The sequence below is a fragment of the Enhydra lutris genome, unplaced genomic scaffold (assembly GCF_002288905.1).
Source record: "Enhydra lutris kenyoni isolate GAN:26980312 unplaced genomic scaffold, ASM228890v2 scaffoldscaffold13, whole genome shotgun sequence".
Taxonomy (NCBI): Eukaryota; Metazoa; Chordata; class Mammalia; order Carnivora; family Mustelidae; genus Enhydra; species Enhydra lutris.
The window spans coordinates 4,658,852-4,678,923 of record NW_019154097.1 but is presented as its reverse complement, the minus strand read 5'-3'; the positions used below and the strand labels follow the sequence as shown (position 1 = coordinate 4,678,923).

The 20,072-nt window shown below is 39.7% G+C and overlaps 1 protein-coding gene across 1 annotated transcript in view; it reads left to right on the top strand.

The window, feature by feature from the left end:
- LOC111145700 (ring finger protein 38) overlaps positions 1 to 11,027 on the top strand; it is a 43,796-nt gene extending 32,769 nt beyond the window's left edge. Inside the window, exons 7-11 of the mRNA XM_022500822.1 lie at positions 131 to 237; positions 1,683 to 1,767; positions 3,349 to 3,470; positions 5,472 to 5,571; positions 7,566 to 11,027. Of these exons, the coding sequence (XP_022356530.1) occupies positions 131 to 237; positions 1,683 to 1,767; positions 3,349 to 3,470; positions 5,472 to 5,571; positions 7,566 to 7,628 (477 nt within the window). The 3' untranslated portion in view covers positions 7,629 to 11,027. The remainder of the gene's footprint in view (positions 1 to 130; positions 238 to 1,682; positions 1,768 to 3,348; positions 3,471 to 5,471; positions 5,572 to 7,565) is intronic.
- The last annotated feature ends 9,045 nt before the right edge of the window (positions 11,028 to 20,072 follow it).

Here is a 20,072-nt window from a genome sequence, read left to right as displayed (position 1 = left end):
AAATGCCAAATGTTACTTATTAAATAGTAAGAAATTTTGTAGGTTTTTTAAGAAGAGAGACTATTAGGCAAAATAAATAGTTAAAAAGGTAGAGTGATCTTAAATTGTTTTAACTCTTTTCCCCCTACAGCCTTATCCTCCATTTATGCCTCGGAGGCTCACAGGACGTAGTAGATATCGATCCCAGCAGCCAATACCACCTCCCCCCTATCATCCCAGCTTACTACCATATGTGTTGTAAGTTCTGTTTTTCTCATTTTAGTGAATTCTGGATTTTGATAGCCTTGACATTCTCCTCCTTTTATGAATATCTTCTGTGTGATAATACGATTTTAGGGTGTGTTAGAGATTTGTTTTTATTTAATGTTAAGGGATTGGACTGGGAGACTGTGTAAGGGTAGAATAAAGAGAAGAGCCAAGAACAAGGGAGAAGTGGGAGAGGAAGAAATTTGTGAGCCAGAAAATAGGTCAGAAGATTTAAAAATAAATCAAAAAGTAGAAAAGTTTACAATTTTGCCTCTCTTAAACAGCTGTCATCACTAGCCATCTTTGAATTTCCAGCTTTTTAAATTAAGATTTTATTATTTATTTGAGAGAGAACGTGCGCGCCCGCGTGTGCATGTGCATGTAGCAGGGAGGGGCAGAGGAATAGGGAGAAGCAGACTCCACACCAAGTAGGGAGCTCATTGTGGGGCTTGATCCCAGGACTCTGATGCTTCACCAACTGAGCCATCTAGGGGCCCCGCATACGTTTTGATGTTGCTGCTTTCCCAAGGAAAGAGGTCAGAGAAGTTATTTCTGTGCCTTAGAAATACTGTTAGGATTAAGTTTGTAACAGATGCCCAAGTGTTACACATGATAGTTTTTAATTTGTCTTTCACTGAGTGAAGTTCAGAAGTGGGCGGTTCAGGGATTGTTAGCCCAATAATTAAGGAATGGTTCTACCATGTTCAAAATTTTATGGCTTTCTCTACATGATTGAAGATGGCTCCTCGGGTTCTAGCCATTATATCTACACTCCAACTAGCAAAAATGAAAATGGATCTCTCTGCCTTCCTGCCTAGTTTCCACTGGCCAGAATTCAGTCTCAAGTCTATAATTACCTTCTAAGAAGACTAGGAAATGTTTTTATGCAGAGGGCAATGCTCCTATACCACACTTTTTTGATAATTGTAGCTGTATTAGAAGTCTTAAAAATCAGATAGTATCAGAACTTGGCTCTTAAAATTATTTGAAGTCTTAAGTGATCCATGTAAAGTTTAAAATCAGCAAATCGGTTTCTACTAAAATATAGTTTGCTGGGATTTTGGTAGGGGTTGCATTAAATTTATAGATCAATTTTGGAAGAGAATTGGTATCGTCTAGTCTGCTTAACAGTATATTTCTCTGTTTGTTAATTAAAAAAAATCTTCCTGGTTGTAGTATTTTTAGTTTTAATTATATAGGTCTTGCACATGTTTTATTAAATTATAATCCCTAATATTTCATGTTTTTTATGCTATTGTGAGTTGTATTTTTTTAATGTCAGTTTTATTGCTAGTAAAGTCCTTTTCTTTAAAGGGCTGCCACTGATTAACACTGACCATTCTTTATTCTTTTAGCATTAACCTTGTTCTTCCCATCCTATTCATTGAAGTAGTGTACCAGTGTATCAATATTAGTGTTGGTTGTTTTCACTGCAGATCAATGCTTCCAGTGCCACCTGCAGTGGGCCCAACTTTCAGCTTTGAATTGGACGTGGAAGATGGAGAAGTAGAAAATTACGAGGTTAGTAGGTAAACTGAGTTTGTTTGGGTAGAGTTATTAGCATAAGAAGTATTCTACTCATTCACCTAATTAAACATGCATTTGATAAGTCCTTTGTATGTTTCACAACATGAATATATCAAAAAAGTGGTCGGCATCCTTGGGATATTTCTACACGTACCACACACCTATGATAATAAGATAGGCTTGGTGCTATATTAGAGTTACATAAAATGCCTTTGAGAAAATGTAAGTGAGAAACAGTGAATTGTGATTTGGTGTGAAAAGATTTTTTGGAAGCACAAGTGTTTGAGCTGGTTCCTAAAGAATGGAAAAAAAGCCGCTTCATTGCATGAGATTGAGGTAGGGAAGTGCTGGATATTCTTGAGGCATGACATACAGTTGGTGGCTTAAGTGAAAAGGAGAAAATAGAGATTTGATTGAAAATCTCAGCTGGCTGTTGAGTATGTGTGCCCTGCTAGAGACATAATTTTCACTGTTGGGAGGAAGGAGCTGCTAAATGTTTTGGTTCTGATGGCATCAGATTCTACCTTTAAGAGTCAAAACTGCTAGTAGCATAAAGGAATAGATGGGAATGGTTAGACATTAGTGGGAGGAAAACTAACTAAATAGGTTGGGCAAATTACAGAACCATGCAATTCTGAACTTTGGGAACTGCAAATATAAAAGAGTAGATCTTGAGAGACTTTTTTCTTTATTCTTAAAGTTTTTAAATGTGGTTTAATTTGAGAGACTTAACACTAGAATCAGCAGGACTTGATCGCCAAATGGTTTATGGTAGTGTTGGGTGTGCACAGGGGGCTTGCAAAAGAAGATGCTCTGCAAAAAAGATTGCAGTAGTTCATGAAGAAGGCAGAATAAAAGAAGATAGCAGGTCAAGTAGCTTATATTTTACATACTTATATAATTTTATATGTAATATATAAAATAATATTACTTGAGGTTACGAATGGGAGGTGCAGTTTAGGGGTTGGAAGGCAACTTTGTATTGTTGATTGTAAGTGACAATGTGACTTTTTTTTTTTTTTTTTTTTTAATACTAGTTAAACCTTTCTCACCCCAGCTTTACTTGGTCTCTATACAATGTGAATAGAACCTAGGGACAGGGAAGAGACAAACATACACATACAATCTTAAAGCACCTTTGGTGTGTTGTTGTTGTTGTTGTTTTGTTTTTGTTTTTAAACACACGTGGAAGAGATCAGGCCAAATACTATATTCTTCTGTAGTTTTCAAAATGCTCTTATGTCATTTTCCTTCTATCTTATATAATCACACTGCACTGTCCTTTGGACTCCAGTTCCAGATTTCTAGAGAGAGAAAGGGGCTGTGTAATAATTTCCTGGTTTTGTTTCTACACTGATGATGTCAGTTTCGTGCAAAGGAGTTGGTTATCCTTTAGGTATTGTATACTAAAATTAAGTCATAAGTCATGTTGCTGAAGGGGACAGCTCCTTGTTGAATAGATCATGTACCCATCAGTGGAAAAAACAGTGATACCATCCCAACATAAGAAAAATATTTTGGGATGCCTGGGTGGCTCAAAGAGAGATGAAAATTGGCTCCTATTTCCCTTTCTAGGCCCTACTAAACCTGGCAGAGCGACTGGGAGAGGCTAAGCCTCGAGGACTGACTAAAGCAGATATTGAACAGCTTCCTTCTTACCGGTTCAATCCTAACAATCACCAGTCAGAACAGACTTTGTAAGTACATATTTCTGACATCACTCGGAAATTTCCTTTTCTACCTTTATAAAATAAAAGCTTGAGAGTCAAAGATAACTTGATAAATAGTCTCTATTACATACTCCAGGCCTGTCCTGTTCTGTAAGGTAGCCAGTAGTCATGTGAGGCTGTTTAAATTAAATAAAAAGTTAAGTTTCTTTATTGCACTCACTAATGAGTCTGTTGTTAGAGACAGAAATGTTCTACATCTTCTAACAGTGTTCGACAGTCCTGTTCTAGATTTTTAGGTTGCCTAGAAATTTTATGGTTTCTGTTTCTAACTTCAAAATATTTTATATGAGATTGAAGAGCTTATACATGTAAAGGTTGAGGTTTTTACATAAATATTCTCCTTATTATAGTATCTTTAAGGACAACTTTATGGAGATACAATTCACATGCAAAATATGCAATCAGTGGTTTTTAATATATTCATAGAGTTTTGTGACCTTCAAATTTGCAGTCTTCAAATTCAAATGTACACCATTTCTTCACGCCAAAAAGAAACCCCTTACCTACTAGCAGCCACTTTCCATTTTTCCCCAATCCTATCTATTCCAGCATAGCTTCCCACTAATTTACTTTTTTATCTCTGTAGCTCTGCCTGTCCTGGACATTTCACATTAATGAGATCATACAATACATGCTCTTCTATGTATGGCTTCTTTAACTTAGCATAATGTGTTCAAGGTCCATTATTTTGCTTGTATCAGTACTTCATGCCTTTTTATGGCCAAATAATAGTCTGTCGTAAGGATAACACCAAATATTGCTTATCCTCTTCCTCAGTTGATGGGACTTTTGGGTTGTTTTCATGTTTTGACTAGTATTAATAATACTGCTGTGAACATTTGTGTACAGAATTTTTCTGTGGATATGTTTTCATTCCTCTTGGGTATCTAATAGATCATATGGTAGCTTTGTTTAACCTTTTTAAAAAAGTTTTTATTTATTCATTTATTTAAATAGTCTCTACACCGAACATGGGACTCAAACTTACAACCCTGAGATCAAGAGTCACGTGCTCTTCTGACTGAGCGAGACAGATGTCTTTGTTTAACCTTTTGAGAACTTAGAATTTTTTCCAAAGTGGATACACAATTTTACATTCCCACCGGCAATATGTAAAGTTTCTCCATATCCTCTCCAGTGCTTGTTACTATTCTGTTTTGATTCTAGCTGTCCTAGTGGGAGTGAGGTGGTTTATCTTATTAAGTTTATCTCCATTTCCTATATGGCTAACGATGTTGGACTATTTTAGTATGCTTATTGGCCACCTGTGTATTTTCTTTGGAGAAATGTCTGTTAACATCCTTTGTCCATTTTTAAATTGTTGTATTTTTATTATTGAGTTGTAGAGGTTATTTATATGTTATACATACAAGTTGTTCCCTTATAAGATACGATTTTCAAAAATACCTCCCATTTTGTAAGTTGTCTTTGCACTTTCTTGATGGTTATCTTTTGAAGCACAATTTTTTTAAATGTTCGGTTTATCTACTTTTTTTGTTTCTTATGCTTTGGTGTTGTTTCTGCTAAACCATTGCTTATTCCAAGGTCATGAAGATTTACCCCTATGTTTTCTTCTAGCAGTTTAATAATTTTCAGCTCTTAATTTAGGCCTTTGTTTACTTTTCAGTTAATTTTTGTATATCATGTGAGGTAGGGGTCCAACTTCATTCTTTTGTATATGGATGTCTGATTGTTTCAATACCATTTGTTGAATATTATTAGTGTCTTCAGTATTAAGACAAGCTTGGATGTTTAACCAGTTTTCTTGATGATCTCTCCATAAAGTGAAACATTCTAAATGTCTTAATAACATGATTTTTTCAGGATATTGATAAATTATTTTGTCTTGAAATTTAAATGACAGTTTGAAAAGTGAGATGATAAATGGTTTTTCTAGGTTTCATTAGTCATAACAAAATAGAAAACCACTTGGATTTATGGTTAAGTGATCTTTTTTGCTTTTTTTAGGTGTGTAGTATGCATGTGTGATTTTGAGTCAAGGCAGCTACTTAGAGTTTTACCCTGTAACCACGAGTTCCATGCCAAGTGTGTCGACAAATGGCTTAAGGTAAAGTGATGGCATCTGTGAAGAGAATAACACTGAATTTTCTTTTTTGTTGACCACATTTTAGGTAAAGTAAGTCCCTTGTTCTGGTGGAGGATGGATAAGGAGACAAAATTTTCAGTGATGTCTGCAAATAGAAAAGGCCAGTAAAAATTAACTAGAGTCATCAATGTGGGAGTAATTGTGCAAACCTTAAAAATAGGTTATTTGTCTTTAATCATCAGTATATCCTTTCTAGTGGTATATATAGGGATGAATTCTGAACTTGTTGGGCCAGTTTCCTCTAAGAGTTTAGAAGGGACTTCCTTTGTTAGAAATTTACATGGGAAATGAACCACTAGTGCTTTTATTTTATTTTATTTATCTATTTTTTAAAGAATTTATTTAATTATTTTACAGAGATCACAAGTAGGCAGAGAGGCAGGCAGGGGTGGGGGAAAGCAGGCTCCCTGCTAGGCAGAGAGCCTGATGGGGGGCTCGATCCCAGGACCCTGAGATCATGACCTGAGCCGAAGGCAGAGGCTCAACCCACTGAGTCACCCAGGCGCACCCACTAGTGCTTATATTTAATCCTGATCATTTTTCTGTTCTGTAGGTATGAAAAACCTACAGACACAAAGGACACAAATTCCGCATTTTGTACTGGTAGAATAAAAATATGATGCAGTAAAATAATTTTAAAAGGGTCAACTTTATTATTTTTTTAAGAGTATTCTGATTAGGAGATAAGACCAGTGATTTAGATAAGGTCACAGTTTGGTGAGGAAGACAGATGCATTAAAACAGAATTAGTCTTCTGTATGAGCACAGAGTAAGGGTGCCCAGTTTAGCTCAAGCCGAATCCAGAAGGCAAAGAGTCTTAACTTTTAAAAAAAGTATTATATGTGCATGGCCCTGCGGTGTAGAACGGAGATTGATAGGAAAATAGCAGATCGTATATGGCTGATTTCAAGAGTGGCGAGAGAAGAGATAATTCAAAGATAGGGCCAGTGACCGGCTTATTGTGAAGTCACAATGTGTGTGAAGGAGTGTGGACTTGATCCTGGAAATGATGTGGAAGCCTATGACTGAGATTGTATTTTAGGAAGATGACTGACCACCATTTGGAGAATGGAAAAGGAGAGATATTTCTGAGAGACTTTGAGAAGGAATGGTGATGTTCTGAGCTAGACAGAGAAGGAATACTGGCAATTGGATGAAAAGAAGAGAACTGATTCGAGAGCTATTATAATGTACAGACGGGAGTATTGGATGAATAAAGTGTTTTAGAAAGAGAGCAGGTGATATTTAGTTTTGTGGCTTTGGCAACTCAAAGAACAGTGGTGCCATGTGTTGAGAGGGCATTTTAAGCTAGTTACTAAGTCTGTCTGAACTGGTGATAGGTAATTTTGTCTATATGTTGAAACAGACATAATTAAAAACAATAATTCATCGACTACTAAGTCTTTGAGTTTGTAGTTTTTTTTTTTTTAAGATTTTATTTATTTATTTGACAGAGAGAGACACAGCGAGAGAGGGAACACAAGCAGGGGGAGTGGAAGAAGGAGAAGCAGGCTTCCTGCTGAGCAGGGAGCCTGCTGTGGGGCTCGATCCCAGGACTCTGGGATCATGACCTGAGCTGAAGGCAGATGCTTAACAGCTGAGCCACCCAGGCACCCCTGTAGTGTTTTTTTTTTTTTTTAAGATTTTATTTATTTATTTGGCAGAGATCACAAGTAGGCAGAGAGGCAGGCTCCCTGCTGAGCAGAGAGCCCGATGCGGGGCTCGATCCCAGGACCCTGAGATCATGACCTGAGCCGAAGGCAGAGGCTTTAACCCACTGAGCCACCCAGGTGCCCCTGTAGTGTATTTTTTTTTAAAGAGATGAAATGATTGCTTTGTATCTTTTTAAAGGAATAAATAATGTAAAAACTATGGGAAATAAAAATAGCTCATTGTGTTTAACATGTTACATTGTAAAATCACAGTTCAGACATATTTTCTCTTTTGTGTTTTAGGCAAATCGTACTTGTCCAATCTGCCGAGCTGATGCTTCAGAAGTGCATCGGGATTCAGAATGACCAACCTAAGAGCACAATTTTAGTTTGGGTGTTCCTCATCACATGTATATACGGACTATCCATTGAACTTAATCTGTGTGGCTTCCAGCCCTCCCTTTACCAAAAGGGTCAATGGACCCTTCTTTGCACTGTGTGACTTAATCAACTATAAAAGCTTACAATTAGTCTTCACAATTATGGGATTGTTATACTAACCGTGTGATTGGAACTCCAAAGACTTTTTCTTTAGCTTAATTTTGTGTGTGCACTAACATTCCCTGGTTTTTGTGTGATCATTCCGAGTGTTGCTGCAAGATTACAGTGGACGTGATCTTTTAGCATGTGCTTTTATAAAAAGTGGTAGCTCCAGATGATATAGCAATCTACCTTATATAGAGCCTTCAGAAACTGTGAGTGGAAATGAATGCAGCGTATGACTGTTGATAAATGTATCTGTGTGTGAGAGAGTGTGCGCAACTACTTGTGTGAGGGCATGGTAGCTAACGTGTGTATGAGATCCTATATACCAGCATGTACCAAGAATGTGTGTGTAGTTTTAATTATGCTGCAATGTATAATCTGGTGTGTTATTTAAACAGCACTAGTACTGTACACTGGTTTTTTCCCTTGTGTTTGCTGTTGCACACTGATTGCTAAGGGTGCATCAATGATAAGCATTGAATACTCCATCCCTTCCCTCCCAGTGAATGGAATGAGAAAAGCCTTCTTCCTTTGCTTCAGGCAGCTGTCACCTTCTCTTTGTTGGTGGTCCCAAGTGGGTCACTTAAGAAAAAAAGTGTAACAGATTTCTCACTCCATGAACCTGATTTTTTGATTCTGTTGTGAAAAAAAAAATTTTTTTTTTAATCTCCAACTTACTGTTTCCAAAAAGAAGGTGCAATATCATACATCATCAGTTAGCAATATTAGCATTTCAATCAGTGATTTGAATGTTGATACTTTCTTGTTTTTTCCTTTACATTTCCAGTAAGTTTCTTACGGGAAGTACCTGTGATTTTTTTTTTTTTTTAAATGTTTAGGTTTGTAGTCTATTCTGAAGATTTTTGAGTAATATATTTCTAAGAATATCGCTGGTCCCATTGTCTCACCTCCTTTACTTCCACCAGAACAAAATCTGTTAGCTAATTCAGCTTGACTTTTGATATGTTCTTTGTTAAGCGCGCATAGGCAACTACATTCTTTTAAGAAATTCTGTTTCTGTTTGTACTGATTCACCTGCCAACCTCCAATTCTGAAAGTTGTCTGGTTCTTCCCTCAGTAAATGTGCTTCTCATGGAAACCCTCATTTCCAGGATGGATCAAGTGCTGTGACAGCTCGAATTCTTAGACCTGATGTGCTTTGATGTTTCATTGCTTTTTAAAAATTTTGTTTGAATGAGAAAAATTTAATATAACAGGTCCAGAATACTTGCAGTATAAATGAAGATTTGATTTTTGTATAAAAAATAATGCTGTAAAACAGGAATTGACCTTCATTTAGTTGATCTGAAATAATACATAGCTGTGTGGGGTTTTTTTTTTTATAGGTCCATTGAACATCATCTAGATTGTTTAAAGTCATTTTTCCAGCAGTGTTTTGGTTCCTCCCTCCTTCTTTCATTGTCTTCAGCCTTGTCTGCCTCTTCCTGCAGTTGAGGTCATTGCTTTGTTTGCAGTAGTGCAAGCTGCCTAATCCCAGTCGGAACTGTGATGACTTGCTGCCAGCCTCACTCAGCTTTCAGTTGGCTCTGTGTCCGTTTTCTACTCAGACAGTGTTAACTACTTGTTACTGCCATGCTACTTGCCTTCCCTGAAGTCTCTATAAGCTCATCCCAGCTTAGAGTTCAGTAAAGTCAGTTCTCACAGAAGCACAATTTTGCCCTTTTCAAGACACTGTTGCCTCTATCTAGTCAGACAAGTAGGATTTTGCATACTTTCTGTTTGCCCCAGTATTTGTCAGTGCATCAGAAATACATCTCAACAGTGCTAAAGTGCACATGTTACTTTTCAATCATTAGGATATTCCCCACCTGTTCCTGATGAATAAAAAGTGTGTTGAAGACCAAAATTATTGGCGTAATAATCAGCTACATTACAAATCACGTATAGTTTGATCTTTATTTTTTTTAAGTATAAAAAATCATGTTTAAAATGGCAAAAGCCCATCTTATACATAGACTCTTTTATATAGCTGCAAAAAATTTATATCTGTACAGATCTAACATAACACTACTACACTCAGTATTCATTTTATTGAAGCATGCAAGTAAAGCACTTTTTCTAATTTATATAGATACCTAATTAACAAGGCACATTGTACTAATGACTAGGAAAAGTAGTAGCTCTTTTGTCCCTCCCTCTGACGATGAATTCTTGTCATAATATCCCTTTTCCAGCAAATTTTTGAGAGGCAGTTGGCAATTTAGGAGGCAGCAGGGTCTATTTTGGTAAAATCCTGAAGTAATGTTGCACTTTTGTGACCAATCTCTCTTTGGGAATGTCTTTCTTTGCATGGGGCCCTTGGAGATGTGTACAGATTTGCTTATTAAGTGGTTAGTGTGTATTAGGAGCATATATGCATGTGTTCTGAACCAGCTCAGACTAGCCACAGTGAGCAGCTTCATGGCTAACAAAAGAAAGAATAGTTGCTTCGTGCCCAGCTGTTGTCACCTTGAGCGATGCACCAGATAGCAGGCAGGTGTTGGTTTGTTGCCTTCTTCCTCTTTTATCCTAAAACAGTATTGGCTTTACCACCTTAACTCTGCTGTGGGGTTTTCATTTTGTGTTGTTTTGCATGAATTATCATCTTCGAATTTTTTCAGCCCCCCCCACCCCCCACCCCCATAGAACAAAACAAAAAACAAGTCAAGGCCTCCAGGTATCCAGATCTCATTAGGATTTTCTGTCCTGAATTTTTTTGAGCAAAATCTGGAAAATGTCAAAGCATATTTAGATTTTATACACTCTCTGAAATGGGATTTATTAAGATTCTTAAATTGGGCCTCTTATAGTATTTTGAATGAGATCTACCAACTCAAAGAGAATATTTTTCACAGATATCTTTAGGCCTTCATTAGAAAGCTAGTTTCCCCCCTGTGGTACATTTGGTTACCTCATTTTGCTGTTTGTTTCAGATTATGAAAGCTTACAGGGGTGTTTTTGGAATCATTTGCTGAGTCATTTCCTCAAATCATATCCCATTGTATCAGTTAACATATAGTTTTAAATGTATGTATTATAAATATCTGTAACCAAATCATTTGAAGGCTTGATAAATTTTTAACAAAGTTTGTACATTTTTTATGAAAGTTACTAGTAATGCTTTACTAAGTAGTGCAATGAATTTTTATTTTTAATCCCTGTGCCCAATTTTGGAGTTGAGAGGGTTGTTGGTAATAAATGTATGATGTACACCTAAAACATTTTGTTGCGTTTCATGTTACTGTGTTAAGGAAGGGGTAGGGTTGTATGTGCTTGAAGGGAGGGTTGTAGGGGAATTCCTGCAGGAAGATGGACCTGTTGAGCTATTTGCACCTATATTCAATTTTTAGGCTATAATACAGATTTTTACTGTATTTTTAATCATCCTAGAAACACAAAAACAATTAGCATTATAATATACAGAACAGAATTCTATTCTTTAAAAAGCCAAAATAGGGGCGCCTGGGTGGCTCAGTGGGTTAAGCCGCTGCCTTCGGCTCAGGTCATGATCTCAGGGTCCTGGGATCGAGTCCCACATCGGGCTGTCTGCTCAGCAGGGAGCCTGCTTCCCCCTCTCTCTCTCTCTCTCTCTCTCTCTCTCTCTCTCTCTCTCTCTGCCTGCCTCTCCGTCTACTTGTGATCTCTCTCTCTGTCAAATAAATAAATAAAATCTTTAAAAAAAAAAAAAGCCAAAATAGGGGCGCCTGGGTGGCTCAGTGGGTTAAAGCCTCTGCCTTTGGCTCGAGTCATGATCCCAGGGTCCTGGGATGGAACCCCACATCGGTCTCTGCTCAGCGGGGAGCCTGCTTCCTCCTCTCTCTCTGTCTGCCTCTCTGCCTACTTGTGATCTCTGTCTGTCAAATAAATAAATAAAATCTTAAAAAAAAAAAGCCAACATAGCTGAATATAGCTACACATGTGGCATAGGCTTATTGGACAGTAGGGCCACATAGTAGGTAACAAGATTTCTTTCTATATGTGTTAACCATAAGATGCAGGAAATAAGATAACAATAGATAACTGGGCAAATTGGTCACCATTAGCTACAGCTTAGGTCCAACTTACTGTCAACATAATGGGGAAGAAGAGCCTCTGTTATTTTCCATACATGTGTGTGTAATCCCTTTTCTTTGACCAAAAAGGAATAAAACACATGTACTTAATATATCTATGCCAGCCATGTTACTTGAGAAGGAAAGTTAGAAACAAAACAAAGTGGAGGCTGAAGAATAGATTTCACTCCTCTTCCCTCTCTCAGGGCCTGAGAGAAGAGGCTGCCCTCTGACGCTCCAGACCATAACTATTAGAAGTATCCAGTGAAATGACCAAGTCCTGATTGTTTCTCTCATTTTCCCAGCATACTGGAAAGAATGCTTGTTTTGGACTTTGAATGCTTCCAGAAACCCAAAGCTTGTGCTGTCTTATGGCAGAGGCCTTTGCTACCCTCAGTGTACACCCATGCAGGCGCTCATGCCTCCCTACCGCAGTAAGGTGGAGGCCTGCACAGCTATGTGAGCGTTTGAAATGTGGACAGCCCAAATTGAGATGTACATTTATACATTGGGTTTCAAAGACCTGGTTTGAGGAAACAAAATATGTCAGTACTTTTTACACTAATCCAAAGACCTTTGAAAGGCCTCTAAGGAAGCACAGGCCCTGTGGCAGTACTTAAAAGCCATGGCAGCCCTGGATTCTGAGTCACTAGGTGGAAAAGAGCTGTCCTAGAAAGCCTCTGGAATCAGATTTCCCGTGAGCAGCAGAGACCCTTAAATAAGATGTGCAGTGTAGACTCCTACCAGGACTTCATCTTTGCCCATTTATTCCCCCCTTTGACAAATCTTTTTCTTCTTAAATTCTTAAGTCACCTACTGAACCTTGGATTTATCAGTTGTGTCAGTTAAAGCTCACTGGCTACCATTATTTCTTAATAGATCACAAAACCTGATTTGTACCAAAGGAAAAAAATTCTTGTGAATGTTTGTGATCATTGCTCTTAAGTGTTTCAGGTCTCTTATATGTTACAGATTACTGAACTACTACAGACTGCTGTCAGAAATATAATGAGCCACAGTTGTAATTAAAGATTTTTTTAGTTACCACATTAAAAAGTAAAAGGAAACAGTTGAAATATTTTTTATATATTCTACCAAACCTACCCAAAGTATTTCAGTATGTGATTAGTATAAAAATTAATGAGATGTTTTACGTTTTCTCATACCAAGTCTTTGAAATCCATTGTGCAGATTTACAGCACATCTCTGTCTGGACTATCCACATCTGAAATGCTCAAGTAGTTACCGGTGGATGGTGGCCTTTACGTTGAACAGGACAGGTCTAGACTGGGATAATGCCAGGTTATCTGGTTTCCAAAGAATGAAACATTACTCCTGATACCTTCAAGACTTAACATTCTACCATTGCATACCTTTATAAACTATAGTGTGGTTAGCAGTATTTGACTCTGTATAGTTGAATGTAACTTTAGCTATATTCAGTACTTAAATAGTAAGTTTATAAGAAGCTGACTTAGTTGTGGTGAACCATCATGTATAGCGGGCCTTGATAACATTCACGAATAGTTTCTTCTCAGTACTAATCGGACATTTGCTTAGCACTTTCAGGATTCACGGCAATTTGAAAGATTATTTGCCGATCAGAGAATTGGGCATTCTGAACAACTGGGAGTAGGAAACTTCCAACCCACATTGAGATGATGGGGTAGATTCCTACTGATGTTGTCTTACAGTGCATATGCTCTGAACGTCTTTCATGTGGCCCTCTCTGCCTCCCAAAATGACAGGTGGGAAATACAGGAATAAGAAAAACTGAAGAAAAAAAAATAAACATAGTGAGAGCCAGGGAAATTGAAGGTCACCTTATGGTCTGAAGTCCAAAAATGTGCTGTAGAATCAGTATGGATGTTTTCCCATTATAGATGAAGGGAAGTGAATTGTTAAGTAAAAAGGAAACCACTTTCCCTTCAAACATCTGATTCTTGCTCTACACATGGAAACCGTAGTGGCGAGTTTTAATAAGACCTGTAGTCAATACCCAGCATCTGCCAGTACCCATCAATGTGTCCAGTAAACATGTTCACAAGCTGCTTTCCCCCCCCCCCGCACAGTCCATCCTTAATAGTAAGCTTAAGAGATTAGCAGTATGATGGCCTCTCCCTTCCCATTACCTCAGTTCTTTCATGTTTGGATAAGAATAATTTTTATATTATCCAACCTTATTGGTAGTTACCACTTATAATAAGGGTTCCACAAACAAGGTAAGATAAAGCTTCTGACTATATAAATTTACCCTAGTAAAGACTGATGTTTGTATTGATGGAGCAGGCATGTGGTATCCATGTGTTCTACGTGGTTCTTTTTCTCCCCTTCTGCTTTTGGACAATGTTAATACTGGGCTTAAGCTAAATCAGAGGGAAATAACCTTGACCATTGTACCAAAATAAGGCCAGCGTTCCCAAGAAAAAATGTAATGCTATCTGGCGATTCAGGCATAGACTGCCCTTGTTTTGATACTAGTAAGGAGGAAAATAGATTGCATTAACTCTTAATTCCAGAAATTCTAAAAAGAAATTTGAACGATCTTTCTAATCCAAGCTACTAGACTTCAGTTTGGGAGACAGGTCAGAAAGGAAAAAGTGATGGGATACCTGCTTGGCTCAGTGGGTAGAGCATGTGAGTCTTGATCTCAGGGTAGTGGGTTCAAGCCCCTCATTGGGTGTAGAGCTTACTTTAAAAAAAAAAAGTTCAATTTCTCTTCCCCACGAAATGAGAGATTGAGGTCTTTCCTAAGGGGCGTTCACAGCCCCCAAGGCTGCGCCCCACAAGCCTCTGTGGAGCAGCAGTTTCTGCCAGGCAGCGTCAGAATCAGGAGTCAGGTAGCTAGTGTGTCCGTTTCCGAGGGCTGCTGAAACAGGTTAACAAATTTGGTGGCTTAGAACAAATTCTCTCACTGTTCTGGAGGCCAGAAGTCAAACATCAAGTGCAGGGTTGGTTTTCTCTGGAGGTTCTAAGGGGCAATCTGTGTCTCTCCTTGGAGTTCTTTGGCTTGTAGGTATGTAACTCCACAGTGTCTGCTTCTGTCTGCATGTGGGTCTTCACATCTCCTCCCCTGGGTGTCTCTCTGTGTTCATCTGAATGGAAGGGCCCACATCTCTGCATAGAGGTCAGCTGTATGGGTACCCTAGAAAAAACCAGATTTGTTCCATCTCGGGAAATTATTTGAATCTGTTCCAACAAATGAACACAAAACTCCAGAATTTATCATAAAACAATGACTAAAATATTTTGGACCCGGAAAATGTTAGAGGGATCTATTATTTTATCTTCAACAGTCAGAAGTAAACCTCAGTTGCTCTCACAAATTGATTCAGAGTAGTGAGGCTCCCTAGCATATCCATGAAAATATGTTAACGGTGAAAGTTAACTATATATGTATCGTTGGGTAAGTGAGAAATTAGCAGTGTTTTTTTAAAGGGGAATCAATAAATAGGAACAGGTCTCTAACCTGTGTCTCGTCCGATATGTACAGTTTGATCCATGATGTTTTTTTGCTGAATCAAAATCTAATAAATCTTGAGAATACTATCGTAACTAAAAGAAGCCAGACAAAAGGCCGCATATTGTGCGATTCATTTTTGTGAAATGTCAAAGGCAAATCTATAATGATAGGATTAGTGGTTGACTAGGGCTGAGGGGTTGGGAAGCTGAGTGACAGCTAAAGAATGTGGGGTTTCTTTTTTGGAGTAATGAAAATATTACGAAATTGTGATGGATGCATCATTGTCTGAATATATTAAAATAAACACATGCACGAAAATCCATGCATGAGAATATTCATAGCAAACTTTCATCACTCCAAACTGGAAACAACCCAAATTTTTGTCAATTATTGATGAATTATGGTTGAGTTTTATAATGTTTTTTTTTTTTTTACAGATTTTATTTATTTGACAGAGATCACAAGTAGGCAGAGAGGCAGGCAGAGAGAAAGGGGGAAGCAGGCTCCCTGCTTGAGCAGAGAGCCCGATATGGGGCTCTATCCCAGGACCCTGAGATTATGACCTGAGCTGAAGGCAGAGGCTTTAACCCACTGAGCCACCCAGGTGCCCCGATATAATGGTATTTTAATACAGCAAAGAAAATGAAAACTATGCACAGCAACATGATGTATCTCATCAAATATATTGAATAAGATGTAAAAGGATATATACCAATTATTCCAATTATATCTATATGCATATATTACATACATAACTATATAGATATACATTCCAATTACAGAAAGTTCAAAAACAAGCGAAGTGGACCTATGCTATATGAAAAAGCGTGATAGTGGTTATCCTTGGCGTTAGAGGTTACAGTTAGACCAGAAGATGGAGAGGCCATGATATGGGGGTACATCCAGGCTATCAGTAATTCTGTTTGTTGATCTGTGCTTAATGACATAAGTACTTCACTTTGAGAAATTTGTTGTGCTTTATGATTTGTTGAGTTCTCTATATGTATAATTTTATAAACTTTATTTTAAACAATAAGCGGTAGGTCCCACTCTGACCCTTTTGAGAGAAGTATAGCTCTCCAACACATAGGGGCAAATGAATTTTTAACCATCTTGAAGGAGCCATACCGGGTACATTGATACTCCAGTGTCACATATTGCATCCCATAAAACCTAAACAAGCTAAAACCTAAGTCAGACAGCTCCACCCCTCCATGTGTGAGAGCAGGAGTAATTTGAGAATATTACCTTCATGCTAATAAAAGATAAGTTTTTATGCATGACATCCACACCAGAGGGCACTATTGTACACAACCAAGTTCCTAATAAATGCTGGATTAAATGTGCAGGTCAAGATTGATGCGGTTATAAATATCCAAAATGTGCCTTAATGTTGCTTTTATTTACAGAAAGCATACATAAAAAATCTGTTTTCTCAGAATAGTACAGGATCAAGACAGCTGAGAGACTCGCTCCTTTAACATTGCATTTGTTTCGTACCAGGTAGGATTTCTAACAGTTTTAACTGTTTTTTTTTTTTGTTTAATCTATGGTTGGTTGGTTGGTTTGGGTTATATTCTAAAATGCAATTTTATTTAAAATCAGGCTCCCTTTATATTGTTCAAGATCAATTCATAGATAGGAACTCAACTCCCATGCTCCTTCCACATGTAAGCATATGGGACGGGGGTGACTATCTCTGCCGAGACCTGTCTGCCCCCACCAGTCCCAGGTTTACCGGTGGCTTCTTAAATGCCGAGTTGAATGAACACCTTTCAGTCTTAGTCTTGCTGGACTTCTCTCTGGTGTATGACATTGCTCATTTCTCAGAGCTCTGTGCCTTTGGCTTTTGTGATGTCTCCCCACTCAGCCCTCCTTGTTTCTCTGCATTTCTTCTCCTCTGTCTCTCTGAGTTTCTTTTCTTCGGCCTGCCCCTTTGCTGTCAGAGCTCCCTAGGATGTGTCTTCACCCTCTGGTGTTCCTATTCTGCATATTCTTATTGGAGTGAGGTGTCCTCCTGTTGATTCAACGGGTCTGTCAGTTCTCATGATGCACTTTTCGTCCCTGCAGTCCCAGCTTCTCCCTGGAGCTTCTGCCTGCCTTCCCAGCTTCCTACTGGACATGTCCTCCTGAGCCTCCCCTCCCGGGTATCCCACAGGCACTCAATCTCAGTGTGTCCAAATACAAGCTCCTCACATTTCCCCCAAGCTTTTTTCTCCTCCTGTGTTCTCTATTTCTGTTGCTGCCCCACCAGCCAGTGAAATACCCAGCCAGAATCAGGGAAGTCGTCTTGACACTCATCTCCGGCCTCTCGGAATTAATCAATTGTCCCTTTGTCTCCCCTTCCTCCACAACTGTGGTTCAGTTTCCATCATCTGCCTTTTCAAGATCTTGCTTCCAGGCTTGCTTCTCTCCCACCCACCCTCTTACTCAGACCTCTCTACAGCTCTCCAAGTGAGTCATTCAAAATCTGGCTCCCTTCACCACCTACCCCCACCCAAAGTCCCAGACCCTTCAGTGGCTCTTCATCGCCTACAGAACAAAGTCCAGTCTTATCTCCAACAACAGTGCTCCCAAGTCTGCTCCTAATCGTGGTTCCACTCTCAATGCTCAAGGCCCCTTTCCCACTGTCTTTCAACCTCTGGTGGCACCAACCAACTCGTGGTTCCCCAGACACACTGTGCTCTTTCTTTATATTTTCTCCTGCAGACCCTCTGCCTGGAAGTCAGCTTCTTCCCCTCTTCTTTCCTCATGACAAAGCAGGCATCACGTCTTCGAGGAAATCTTCCCTGATCCCATTGCGCTGGGTGAGACACTCCCCCGCTCCTCCTGGCACAACCTGGTGTGTTACTGACACTTGTTCTTGTGGGTTCCCCACTGGCCTGTGAGCATCTTGAGCCTGCACTGTTGGGTATCTTTACCTTTAGGGCCTAGCACAAAGTCAGGCATGGAATAGTAGTTCCAGAAACATCTCTTGAGTGGAGGAATGGAGAATGACTCAGCTTGAATGGTGAATAGGCAGCTGGTGCAAACAGTTACCCAAGAAATGAATCTTGCAGGAGGAGCAGGTTTTGACAAAAATGGGGACAGGAGAGGAGAGTGTGTGTCAAAGATGAGACACCCTGTGAGGTGAACACACATATCCAGGTCTAGAGCTCCCGAGAGAAGATTGGGCCCCGTTGAATTTTATCAGCTAAGACAAGGCTGACTTCAGGAGGCCTCAGAAGGAAGTCTCCTCAGGGCTGGCTGGGGAGCCAACTCCCCCTTCTTCCAGATCTGGGCCAGGTTCCATATGACTATGGATGGGGGAAAATAAACAGACACTCCTTTGCTGAGACGTGCCAGAGAGAGGCCGCTGAGGCTGCCTGTGACTCTTCCAACCATAGCGAACTGCCCTTCCTGGATTTGTGTATTGAATGACAGGTTCAGGTCACCCGGGAGGGTGAGAGCTGCACCCCACACACCAAATGGACGAGGAGGTCACAATCAGGAATGAGCCCCAGCCTGTGCACAGAACACAAATGCCATCAGCTCCTTGCCTACACAGGGTCCCACATTTGTCTAGAAAGGGCCTTGCTTGTTCCCTGTGGGATGGCTTGTCGTGACTCTTCCTAGGAATCCACTACCCAAACCCAACCCAGAACCAAAGGCATTTGCTGGAGGAAATGCACCAGAATTTCATTGCATAGCAATGAGGCAGGAAGCCCAAGTTCCAAGAACAATTTCGTGAAGGTCAAGGGCTCTCAATGCCACTCTGAATTGTGCAACAAACAATTGCAGGGGGTTGGACAACACGCCTGGGGAGAAGGAAGAGTGGGCAACCAGTGGAAGTGGGCTCACAACGCGTTTCCCGGTGACCTACATGTGGCTGTGAGATCCTGACTGAGCACACAGAGGTCACTTATCTGTTGCTGATCTGTAAAGAACATACTGCCTCAGTGTCATCCACTCCACTCGTCGTGACCTTATTATTTGATACCCACCCGGAGTGGGGCCAGCGGAACAGCCATTTTTATAACTCACTCCCCCTCTGTGTCGATGGATGTGCTGTCTCCAGGATTTTGGAATTGAAGGAGAAAGAAAAGGACAGTGTCTTCAGTGGCCACTTGTTCTGCCTCAAATCTTGTAGAAGCAGAAAAGGTCTGTCTGCAGGAAGAGGAAACAAAGCAGAAACCCAGAGAGGAGCAGAGATGAAAGAAGGGAATCCTGATGGAATCAATCCCTGATTCTCGTCCCACCTGCATCTCCACGCTCTGCCTCTGGGAGACACCTTGGACCCTTAAACAAATTCCCTGTGTTCTGAGTCCGCCTTCTCAACTCCAGTCCTCTGAGAATCCTCCTACTGGGAACGTGCCACTAATTCCCTGTGTGCCACGGGTCAGTTGCTTAACCTCTCTGGGCATCATTTCCTCATCTGTCCACTGAGGGTCATAAGATTCTTCACAGGATCAACGGAACTAAATAATTTAGCACAAGTGAAAGTGCCAATGATATTGCCACCCACATGGCAGGCCTTTCCCGTTTCCTTCTTCTCTAAGAAACCAAAGGCGCCCCCTAAAGGTTTGGAGGGAAGATTCTGGGGTCATTCAGCTACTATGTGAAAAATCTGTTCTTTCACCCGCTAAAAGAGGACTAGAGCTTTCAGTGCTTCTAAAACAAGACACAGGGGCACCTGGGTGGCTCAGTGGGTTAAGCCGCTGCCTTCGGCTCAGGTCATGATCTCAGGGTCTTGGGATCGAGCCCCGCATC